Here is a 12,665-nt window from a genome sequence, read left to right as displayed (position 1 = left end):
GTCTGGCTGATGAGTCTTGCCCACATGCTCAGGGTTTAGCTGATCGTCATATTTGGGGTCGGGAAGGAATTTTCCTCCAGAGTAGATTGGCAGAGGCCCTGGAGGTTTTTCGCCTTCCTCTGTAGCATGGGGCACAGATGACAGCTGGAGGATTCTCTGCATCTTGGGGTCTTCAAAGTATTTGAAGGCTTCAATATCTGAGATATAGGTGAGAGGATTATTCTAGGAGGGGTGGGTGAGATTTTGTGGCCTGCACTGTGTAGGGGGTCAGACTAGATGATCATAATGGTCCCTTCTGACCTTAAAGTCTATGAGTCTATGAGTCTATGAAAAACCCAAGGAGCATATTTATTCAAGGTACAAGCCTGATTTTATATCTTTAGAGCTGTGCACAGATAAAATAATTGTATCTGCATCCATCTTCTCAAAAATGAACCATGGCTATCAGCATCCACATGTGCGGATGGTGGATACTTGTGAATATTAAGGAGATGTCTGTACATCAACAAGACTCTACATATCTTCAAACTTTGAAATGCCAAAGGAAAAAAATAACACAAAATCTTTCTCCTCTTTTGGGCAAATTTAACAATTTTCACCATAATTTTAATACTATAAAATTCCAATCCATTTGGTCTTCTCCTTCTGTTTGGGTTTGGTTTGGGATTTTTTTCTTTTCTTTCTTTATTTGGCTCTCAAATGCATTTCTCCAGGACTTCCTGTGGTCTAATTCTAAATCATATTACTCAGCACTTATGAAGGGCTTCCAAGGCAAGATTCTGATTGTTCGTTCAATCCCTCACCTGATCCGGACATATAACTACTTTGGCAGAGGGATCTTCATTTCCTTTGTCCTTTGAAGAAGTGCAGAGGTTCCATGCTGGCAGATTGCATTAGAACACGATGGTGCACAGCAGAGATCCATAGAATCATAGAAGCACAGGGCTGGAAGAGACCTCAGGACTCATCGAGTCCAACCCCTGCCCAAAGAAGGACCAGCCCCAACTCAGTCATCCCAGCCAGGGCTTTGGTTATGTTTACACTGCAGAGTTTTTGCACAAAACCAGCAGTTTTTGCGCAAAAACTCATAGAGTCCACACTGCAAATGCATTTTTGTGCAAGAAAGAGTACAGTAGATATCAGAAGACAGGGATTGTTGTGCGAGTTAGTCGTCTTTCTATGAGGAATAAGCCTTTTGATGCAAGAGCTCTTTTGCGAAAAGGCATCTGTGGACAGCAACAGGGATTTCTTGCACAAGAAACCCATATTCTGTGAATGGGCATCAGAGCTTTCTTGCACAAGATCATCCATGGCAGTGAGGATGCTCTCTTTTGCAAAAGCACATCTCTTGCACAAAAGCACATGACAGTGTGGGGGATTTTTATGGGGTTTTTGTGGTTTTTTTGTGGAAGATCTGCAGTGTAGACATAGCTGCCCGTCAAACTGGGACTTAAAAACCTTTAGGGCTGGAATCTCCATCCCTTCCTGAGGGAACCCAGAGTAGACACAGCCCTAGGGTATGTCTACACTACAGCACTAATTCGAACTAACTTAATTCAAAATAGTTAATTCGAACTAAGCTAATTCAAACTAGTGCATCTAGACCTAAAAACTAGTTCGAATTAGCATTTTTCTAATTCGAATTAGCATGTCCACGTTGAGTGGACCCTGAACCGAGGTTAAGGATGGCCGGAAGCAGTGCCGGCAGAGCATCAGATTAGGACTTAGAGCATGGAGCTGCTGTCTCAGGCTAGCCGAGGGCTGTGCTTAAAGGGACCCGACTCCCACCCCGGACAGACAGTTCTCAGGGGTTCCCTGCTTGCAAAGCAGTCCTGGCTTGGAGTGCCCTGAGTGCCCACACTGGGCACATCACAGCACTCGGCCATCAGCCCGGCTGCACTTGCCGCAGGCTGCCATCCGAGGGGGATCAATGGGGGGCTGCAGGAGAGCTTCCACCCCGAGGAGCCTGCAGAGACACCACAGTCCTCCCCATCAGGGGCTCATACCCCATTCCTCCCTCACCTCCTTCCACTTACCCCTCTCTAGTCCCCCTTCCTCATGTACAAAATAAAGGACACGTGTGTTCAAAACTAGAAACTCTCTTTATTGAACAAAACTCGGGGAGACTGGGAAAAGGAGGTGGGAGAGAGGAAGAGAGGGGGTGGGAGTGGGGAGGGCAACTAATATGATCAGGGGTTGGGAACAGGTCCCATATGAAGAGAGGCTAAAGAGACTGGGACTTTTCACCTTAGAAAAGAGGAGACTGAGGGGGGATATGACAGAGGTCTATAAAAGCATGAGTGGTGTGGAGAGGGTGCATAAAGAAAAGTTCTTCATTAGTTCCCATAATAGAAGGACTAGAGGACACCAAAGGAAATGAATGGGTAGCAGGCTTCAAACTAATAACAGAAAGTTCTTCTTCACAAAGCAAATAGTCAACCTGTGGAACTTCTTGCTGCAGGAGGCTGTGAAGGCTAGAACTATAAAAGAGTTTAAAGAGAAGTTAGATAAATTAATGGAGGTTGGGTCCATGGAATGCTATTATCCAGGGGGTAGAAATGGTGTCCCTGGCCTCTGTTTGTGGAAGGCTGGAGATGGATGGCACGAGACAAATGGCTTGGTCACTGTCTTCGGTCCATCCCCTCCAGGGTACCTAGTGTTGGCCGCTGTCGGCAAACAGGCTACTGGGCTAGATGGACCTTTGGTCTGACCCAGTACGACCGTTTTAAGCTCAGGGCTCAGGGTTGGGGGTCTCACTGGACCACCCTGATTTTCATGCAGACCTGCTCCTGGGTGGCCAGGCTGGCAGCTATCCTGCCTTAGACGGCAACTTTCCTGTGCCTAGTGCGGAGGTCATGGATGAGGTCCATGATCTGCGCACTAGACCAGACAGACCCCCGCCTCTTATGGACCTGTGTAGGCTCCCGGGAGCCGCCAGCCTGGTCCTGGGAAGAGGCGGAGGGGCTGGGTGGCAGCGGGTGGCTGTCTCATGCCGTGCCAGGTGCAGGGTTTGCTGGCTGGGTGCTGGCAGACTTGCACCTGGCACGGGCTCCGTAGCCAGCCTGTGCCCCTTTAAGGACTTCGGGGCTAGGAGAGGGGCAGACGAGTTTCCCTGGTGGTGCCCAGAGTGGCCACCAGGGAAAGCTGGGGAGGGCTAGCCCCCCACTAGTTCGAATTAAGTGGCTACACAGCCCTTAATTCGAACTACTTAATTCGAACTAGGCGTTAGTTCTCGTAGAATGAGGTTTACCTAGGTCGAATTAAGCGCTCCGCTAGTTCGAATTAAGTTCAAACTAGTGGTTTGCCTGTGTAGCGCCTATCAAAGTTAATTCGAACTAACGTCTGTTAGTTCAAATTAACTTTGTAGTGTAGACATACCCACACTGACACCGTAGCACTTGGTCTGGAGAAACCCAGGACCTGCTGCTCCCTCCACTCCACCAAGGCAACAGGCATGGAACTAGGGATGCCCACCCATTTATATTGGGGCCCACGGCAACCACTCACATGACCTCATCGCCCCGGTGTGATTTCACCCCAGAGTGCTTTGTGATGCGTTCCCATGGTGGACTGAGTGCACACACGAGGGTCTCCATCCTCCCACACACAGTTTGCTCTGATGCTCCTGAGAGTTCACCCTGATTCTGGTTCTTCTGCTAACTGACTGGAGCCAAAGGGACCTGCCCCCTGACTGCTCTGGGCTGTGGGGCTGGCCCTCGAGGAGGGAAAGGGGCCCTGTGGGTAGGGCAGGGGGGTCTGGGAGTGAGGACTCCTGGGTTCTGTCCCCAGGCCTGGCAGGGGAGTGGTGTGTAATGGTTAGAGAAGGTGGGGCTGGGAGTCAGAGCTCCTGGGTTCAAATCGTGGCTCTGAGGTAAGAGTGGGGCCCAGAGTCTGAACATCAGGAGCCCTGAGTGTTTCTCTTCTTCTGCCCCTGAGTCCTTATGTTGTGTGACCTTGGAATGCCCCTTCTAGACAATAAAGTGTCCCACAATTTGCCACTGTCAGTAAATCCCATCACGAATGTCAGAGAGAAACAGGCCTGATGATACAACGTCCTCGGACATGACTGACCCAGTGACCGTTGCTTTGTTGACATTTGACGCAGGTTCTTCTTCCTCCAAGGAATATGGCTGGGCCGGCTCTAGGCACCAGCAAATCAAGCAGGTGCTTGGGGCGGCACATCGCCAGGGGCACATCTTCCAAGTAAGCAGTCGCCCCCGGTAATGCCCCGGCCTGGCCCCTCCGATTTTTCTGGGACTTAATTTCCAACTTTTCCCCATCAACACGTCCATGTAAAACTCCGTATTTTGGTGCTTCAGAGGCATCCCAATGGTCTGACAGAGAAAAGTTGGTTGATTTTGTTGCCTCGGGCATAGTCAAGGATCCGGAGTCGCTTTTGCCCGTCCAGCTGGATGACTTCGGGGTTGGGGGCGGAGGAGCCCACGTGCTTGTCACGTTTCTCAGTGAGTCAGCCAGCCAGCCAGCCTTCCTCTCTGCCTGCCTATCCCGACTACCCTTCCGGCTCTTGTGTTCTATGATACAAGACTTTGGTAATGATTGCTAGATGGTACGGAAAGGATAATGGAAAGAGACCTGCAGGCTTAGACTCATCACAATTGTCTGGAAAGACAAAGTGGGGGAGGTGATATCTTTTAGTGTTGGTGAGGCAGACAAAAGTTGGTGTAGGAGAAGATATGAGCTCCCTTTTGCCTATAACCCAGATAGCTACACCAGCTCCACATAAAAGAGCTCAAGCAAAGGCCTAATACCGGCCAAGCCACCGGATCCGGCCTGTGGTTGTGGCCCTTTCCAATTGCCTCGCCCCACCTCCACAATGCTAAGAAATGCAACTGTGGGGCAGATTCGCTTTAAGAACTGAGCCCTGTGGGGAGGAGGGAAAGCTTTAGGAACTGCTTCCGGCCTGAGCACAATCCCATTGGCTGGCTTCTAGCCAGAAACTAGCCAATGGGAGCTTCCTGTTTCAATAACAGGCAGCCATGAAGCACAAGGGGCTCATAGTGATTCACAGAGCACATGGCTGCAGTTTGTTCAGCAGGAGGGCAGGCCGGGAGACCGATTTAAGAACTGGCAGATGGCTGCTAGTGTCCAGGCCAAAGCCTGCATCTGGCACCCCATCCCCTCTGTTCCCCAACACTCTGCCCCCCACACCTGCCCCCTATTCCCCATACCCAAATCCTCTGTCTCCTTCCTGCACCCAGATCCAGCACCCCAATCCACTGCCTCTGATCACAGTCCCCTCCTGCCCTAGCTCACAACCCAAACCCCTGCACCCCCTCCTGTACCTCAATTCCCTGACCTAGGTCACAGCCCAACCACCTGCACCCCAGTGCAGTACCCCAGGTCACAATTGCCTCCTTCACCCAAACTCCCTTCCTTACCCCAATCTCCCATCTCTAACTAACCTCCAACCCAGACCCTGCACCTCCTCCATTAATATCAGGGAAGAGTGTGGCCCTTGACCACTTTCCAAATTCCTAACGTGGACCCCATCAAAAATTACTCTGTTCCTAGCCCTGGTACGGGAGTGGGACTTAGTGGTTTGATCAATCGTGGCTGAGAGTCACAGCTCCTCGGTTCTCAGAGTGGCTCTGTGATAAGTAGCTCAGAGTCTGAGCATCAGAGATCTGGACCCATGAGCCCAGGGGGTGTCCCTGATGCTGTGTGCTGTGTTGGACAAGTCAGTCTTCCTCATCATGTCTCCACAAAAAAATTGTCAGGCCATTCCCTGTGGGTAGTAAAGCCTCTTATGACTCTCATCTAGACAACACGTTGTGTTGCTGATGATGGAAGTTCATCCAAACCGACAGACCTGGGGAATTGTGTGTTATTGCAGTTTGAAGCCGGGTTGTTCTGCCTCCGAGGAATGTTATAAAACAATCGCTTCAGGGACTAGATCCCCGAGGCCAGAGAATGAAATAAAAACACTGGTTTTCCCTTCCACACATTTCTGCATAAGACAGAATTTCTCTCCTGAATCACGGTAGGGTCTGAATGAAGGACGGAACCTGCTGTCCTTCGCCCAGCGACCTGCAGTGGTGTTGTGCCCCTCTCTGCAGTGGGAGAAACATCCTGTCCCTGGTTTCTTCATATGAATGTCCTGTGCATAGACAAAGGATCTATTCATGTATCGATCTAAATACCTCCCTGTCTCTCTGTCTGCCTGTCCCCATATAGCACAGCTCTCTCTCTCTCCCCTATCTATCTATCTATCTATCTATCTATCTATCTATCTATCTATCTATCTATCTATCTATCTATCTATCTATCTATCTATCTATCTATCCCCATCCATTCCCTCTCCCTCTCTTTCTCTCTCTCTATCTATCTATCCCTATACATACACCCCTCTCTCTCTGTCTCTCTATCTCTCTCCCTAGGTCCATACACCCCCTCTATCTACTATCTAGCTAGCTCGCTATTCATATCCCCCTGGCAGTCTCCTTATTAGAATGTCAATTAAGCTATTGTTCTCTGAATCCGTCAGTCTCTCTGTTCAATCTCAGTTGACCTATTCAATCTCAATAGATCCAATTCTATTATGGGATAGAAAATAGGATGAGCTGTCATGTTGTGAACTAGATCTCAGGTGTGTTCGGCTAATTTATACCATATGAGGATCTGGCCCCGTACTACCTAAGTGCCCCCCAAAATGATATCTAACCACAAACAGGTTCATCCCCGTGTCTTGAGTGTAATTAGGGTTTGTGTTGATCGTGTTACTGTGGTGTGGGTGGCAGTGGCAGGGGGGTTTGTTTCTTGTTTCTCCTCCTCTCTTCCTTACTCCTCTCCGCTCCCCAGTCCTCCTCTTCCTCCTTCATTGAATCCAAAGGGAAATGATATTCCTTGATGTGGGTCCTCTCTTTCATTTTGACACAATCGGGTGGGTGAGCAAAGTCTGATCCGTTCTCAGACAGTTCATTTCTAGCATGCCCTGAGCCGACTGCTACACAGTGAAGAAGTGTTTAATATATCTCATCCCTCCCTCCAGCTAATGTGTGTTTCTGTAGTTCCTTCCATGTTCTCCTGACTATCCATGGAGCATGCAGGCATCCTGAAGGGCTATGAAAATATCACTCAGCCCATAGGGACCAGAACCTGCACAGACCCTGTTCTGCACGGTGAGTAAACATTTCCATTTATGGAGAGATTTCCCCACTGACAGCCAACACGTCAATCAAAAAAATACCACCTGAATGAAGATTTCCTCAGCAGTGATGTTTTCCATGAGAAAACGTTGATGTTGAGGACACTTTGTATTTTAAATGCGATTTCATATTGACCCTTCTGCAGCAGAATTCAGGTTGTCTTTCTTTCAAGGTTCCCTAGTGATTCAGGGTGAGCACAAGTGTTGGAATATTGGAATTTCCATCAGACCTTCCATTTTCCGGAAAGCTCTTTTTTGTCACTTTTGTGGTTGTGCTCAGAAATGCCAATGTAAGTTTCCAACGAGAGGCAGAAGAATTCCCACCTCTTCTCCAGCGCTCCTTATTGAGAGATCATTCTTCCCTTTGCTTCTATGCTGGGCCCGTCGTACAGTGCTACCCCCGAGAGTGACCTGGTGGGTTGATTCAATTTTCTCTTTTTCATTCTGTTGAGTCTCTCTTTGTGTGTGTGCATCACACATGTATGTGTGGGTTGCATTTCCAAAAGACTGGTCTTATGGTGGTGGCACAAAATCTGATTTCACAAGACCCAACTTCTATTTCTGGGAATGCCGACTCACTGAGTAGCCCAGCTCTCTGCACTCTTCCATTCCCAGTTTCCAGCTGGCTAATTTGTTATTCTTGGTTGCATATTGAAAGTGCTAAGAACATGCAAAATGGTCAAATATATTATTGCTCATTTTTATTTCGACTCTGGGGGAGTTGAGTTTCCAAGTCATTACCCATGATTATGACGACCCTTGTGAAAATTAAAACATCTGGTATAAAAGAAATCACATATTGTGTTGCAGGATCTTTCCTCTTCCAGCCCTTTAGCAGCCAGGAAATGAGAAAAGATCCTTAACAGTTGCAAATCATTAGAGCTCTGTGTCCCTCACCCGGGCTGTGAGAGTGATATCAGATGAGAATCTGGACTCTTCTTTCCCACACTTAGAGATGCCAGTCATGTCAGATGTCACTCTGGAATGAGAAGATTGAAATTCACTGCTCCCATTTTGGGAAGAATGACAGTGCCAGAAATGTCAGCGAACCTCCCTGTGTTTCAGCTTTCGCTATCCTGGCATTCTTTCACTCTCTGGAGGGCTTTGACTATGCTGGTCTCCCTACTTACACTTTACTCCTGGGAGCTGCCCCCCTTATGTGAGTTAGGAAGTCAGTGGGAATATTTGCATGGCCATAATGAGACCCCTATGTGTCAGATGAGAAATTGGGCCTGTAGGGAGAAAGCTTATAATTTAAACCTGACTGCAGGATAACACCTCAGAGAGAGAAGGAAATGAAAGGGAAGACTCATCCCTTTTTTGAGCAATCATTTAGATATAAAATTGTGTCTGAGGAGGTAGACTAGAATCTCGGTCAGTGGAAAATAGTAAAACTCCTTGGCTGGTAGCAATTGATGAGGCTTCTTTGGAGTCAATACATCTGCGGTAAATGAGTTGTACTTCCACTGCAGTTATAAGGTCACAACTGGAGCTGATCTCAATTGATATAAAAACAGTGACACCAGTTTGCACATGGTCAGCAGAGAGCGCGGGACAATTTCCATACTGAACTGCAGCTGGTTTGACTGTGGAGAGTCCCAAGGGATGGTGACCTAGTTTGACTTGTTCACTTCATGGACACATGTTTGGTGTTCCACAGATTCAGCTCCAGCGTCTCTTCCTTGCTCACCCCTGCAGATGACCTATTCTGTGAGTGAGCCTGGCGAGAACCAGACTATCTCCGATGGCTTCATCCTGGTGGGCTTTTCCTACCTCAACGGGATGCAAATCCTTCTGTTTCTGCTGCTTCTGGTCATCTATCCAATTGCACTGATGGGGAACCTATTCGTTATCCTCCTGATAATACTAAACTCCTCTCTCCACACCCCCATGTATTTCTTCCTGGTGAACCTGTCTCTCTTGGAAATCTGCTACACCACCAATGTGACCCCTCAGCTGCTGGTTCACCTGCTGGTGGAGCAAAAGACCATCTCCTTTGTGGGCTGTATGGTCCAGATGTTGGTCTTCAGCACCCTGGCTCTCGCAGAATGCTGCCTCCTCGCAGCCATGGCCTACGACCGCTACGTAGCCATATGCCGCCCCTTGCACTACACCACCATTATGAGTGGCCGAGCGTGTGTGCTGCTCTCAGGTGTTTCATTGACCACTGTGCTCTTGGCGGAATCAGCTGAGACCACATGGCTTTTCAGCCTGCCCTTCTGTGGCTCCAATCACATCCACCACTTCTTCTGTGACATCCGGCCAATAGAGAAGATGGTGTGCGCCGATACATGGAAGAATGAGATCCTGGGCTTGACTGTTTCCACGCTGTTCATCATGGGCCCTTTTGTACTGATAATCCTGTCCTACATCCTCATCATCTCCACCATCATCAAGCTGCCGTCAGCGGAGGGGAGGCGTAAAGCCTTCTCCACCTGCTCCTCCCACCTCATGGTGGTGACTTTGTTCTACGGAACTTGCCTTTCAACTTATCTAAAACCCAAGTCCAGCTACACACCAGAGAGTGATCACTTGATTTCCCTCATTTACACGGTTGTGACACCCATTTTGAACCCCATAATATACACTCTGAGGAACAAAGAGGTGCATGGAGCCTTCAGAAAAACTCTGGAGAAGAGTGTCTGTTCCCACAACCAGAGAAACTAGAGAATGAAAAGGAGAGTTACCTTAAACAGTGGAAAAGAGGGACAATCATTAACATTTTCTTGAATTTCTTCTGATGACATTCATTTTTAACTGATATTTTGTTTCTGGCAACTTGGACTTCTTGTAAATCCTTCCAGCAAATTCAAATAGATAATTTTGTTACCATAAAAGTAAATCTATATACAGGGAAATTTCTATCACTACTTTGTCGGTGAGGTCTAAATTCACTGAACTATCACCTGAGAATATTAATGAAAGTGCTTTCCTGATTTTATATCTTCCAAATTTGAAATGCCAAATAAAAAAAATGAAAACATTCACCTCACATTGTACCAATTTAACAAGTTTCTCAAAAATTTTAAAAGTGGAAAAAGTGCATCTTGATCTACAGTAAGTCCATTTGGGCTTCACCTTTGAAGGCCCATTACAGCACTTAAGGTTTCATCTTGGATTAGGTTGGGTATTTTATCTGTTGAATGCATTTCCCTAGTGTTCCCTTTGGCCTATATTTAAATAATATTCTCCAGCACTTATGAAGGGCTTCCTATGTCAGACTCTGAGAGATCGCTCAATGCCTCGCCTGATCGAGTCATACAACTACTGCGGGAGATGACCCTGGATTTCCGTTACCTCAGAGATCTGTGTTGGCAGATAGAGTTAGAACAGCATAGCATAGATTCCTTGATTATAAGGCATTATAGGGCCATTTTGATTATCTAGACCGACACACTGCTTTACAAAGGCCAGAGGATTTCACCCTACTATTCCTGAGTCAGATAATCACTGTTTAAATTTTATACCATACATGTAGAATCACAGAATCATAGAATTATAGGACTGGAAAGGACCTCGAGAGGTCATCGAGTCCAGCCCCCCGCCCTCAAGGCAGGACCAAGCTCCGTCTACACCATCCCTGACAGATGTCTATCTAACCTGTTCTTAAATATCTCCAGAGAGGGCGATTCCACCACCTCCCTTGGCAATTTATTCCAATATTTGACCACCCTAACAGTTAGGAATTTTTTCCTAATGTCCAATCTAAACCTCCCTTGCTGCACTTTAAGCCCTTTACTCCTTGTCCTGTCCTCAGAAACCAAGAGGAACAAATTTTCTCCTTCCTCCTTGTGACACCCTTTTAGATATTTGAAAACCGCTATCATGTCCCCCCTTAATCTTCTTTTTTCCAAACTAAACAAGCCCAGTTCATGAAGCCTGGCTTCATAGGTCATGTTCTCTAGACCGTTAATCATTCTTGTCGCTCTTCTCTGTACCCTTTCCAATTTCTCCACATCTTTCTTGAAATGTGGCGCCCAGAACTGGACACAGTACTCCAGCTGAGGCCTAACTAGTGCAGAGTAGAGCGGCAGAATGACTTCACGAGTTTTGCTTACAACACACCTGTTGATACAACCTAAAATCATATTTGCTTTTTTTGCAACAGCATCACACTGTTGACTCATATTCAACTTGTGGTCCACTATGACCCCTAGATCCCTTTCCGCCATGCTCCTTCCTAGACAGTCGCTTCCCATCTTGTATGTATGGAACTGATTGTTCCTTCCTAAGTGGAGCACTTTGCATTTCTCTTTATTAAACTTCATCCTGTTTAGCTCTGACCATTTCTCTAACTTGCTAAGGTCATTTTGAATTATGTCCCTATCCTCCAAAGAAGTTGCAACCCCACCCAGTTTGGTATCATCTGCAAACTTAATAAGCGTACTCTCTATCCCAATATCTACATCATTGATGAAGATATTGAACAGTACGGGTCCCAAGTAAACTAACAGCTCTCTTAAGAAACTCATAACTATGAGAGCTCTCAAAAACTGCACCAAATGTCTCTGTGTGTTACGTATTTGTATAACTCTATGATAAAAATATCAGTCTATATTCTTACTTTGAGAAATACAGTTCAGTTTTCATGTTTGTCTCCATGACTTTCTTTCTATAATAGACTGCAATTTAAAACCTTTATCTCTAGCTCTGCATTTACATGAACCTAGCCATGGAAAGCCGATGGCCTGGGTCATCGGCAGGCACAACTGAACCTGGAATATTAGGGGCTAAATCCATGTTATCTCATGTGTGTGTGTGCGCGTGCATGCGTGTGTGCGTGTGGGTACATGTCTTTGTGTGTGAGTGGGTGTCTGTGTGTGTGTGTGTGTGTGTGTGGGTACATGTGTGTGTGTGGGTGCATGTGTGTGTGAGCGCGTGCATGTGTGTGGGTAGTGTGTGTGTGTGAGAGAGAGCGAGAGAGAGAGTGAGAGAGAGCGAGAGAGGGAGAGAGACCTGTAGCCCATGCAGGGAGGACACAGCAGTACATCAATGACCATTGTGTGGTATCAGAGGATAAAGGGGTGAGGAACCCAGAGCAGAAGGGAGCGACAGGCCCACACTCATGACAATTCTTTGGAAGGGCCACGTGGCTGAGGTGAGAGCTTCTCCCCTTGACAAGAGAGGCACAAGCTGGTCCAGCCACCCGACTGTCTCCCTAGTACTCTGGGCCCAGACAGTTACAGGAGCCCTGCACACTAGACCAGCTTCCGCAGTAGCGCCAGTAGAAGGCCTCGTTGCTGACCCCAGCCACGGCGCAATGGGTGAGCACAAGGAAGTGAATGCACCGTGACCCAAACCCGCGCAGTGTTCTGTGCATTTCTGGCATACTCCCAAGTGTTGCAAACCATTTGTGTCTCGTCCTGTAAGCCACATGGCTCAGCCCTGGGCCCTGAGCCACACGTGGCTCAGCCCTTTAAGCCCAGGCCCTGGGGCAAGGTGGGGCAGACACACAAATACACTGGCAAGAGAGAGGGAGACTGCTCCCAGGGAGTGGGGT

The 12,665-nt window shown here is 47.6% G+C and overlaps 1 protein-coding gene across 1 annotated transcript; it reads left to right on the top strand.

Moving 5' to 3' along the window:
* Nucleotides 1-8,863: 8,863 nt before the first annotated feature.
* Nucleotides 8,864-9,832, top strand: LOC149521185 (olfactory receptor 10A4-like). Its single transcript, XM_089774375.1, has one exon. The coding sequence runs from the start codon at nt 8,864-8,866 to the stop codon at nt 9,830-9,832; it is 969 nt and encodes a 322-aa protein (XP_089630501.1).
* The last annotated feature ends 2,833 nt before the right edge of the window (nt 9,833-12,665 follow it).

The sequence above is a fragment of the Pelodiscus sinensis genome, chromosome 30, assembly GCF_052426305.1.
Source record: "Pelodiscus sinensis isolate ZL-2025 chromosome 30, ASM5242630v1, whole genome shotgun sequence".
NCBI lineage: Eukaryota > Metazoa > Chordata > Testudines > Trionychidae > Pelodiscus > Pelodiscus sinensis.
Note: the sequence above shows the minus strand (reverse complement) of the source record. Positions and strands in the feature narration are given on the sequence as shown.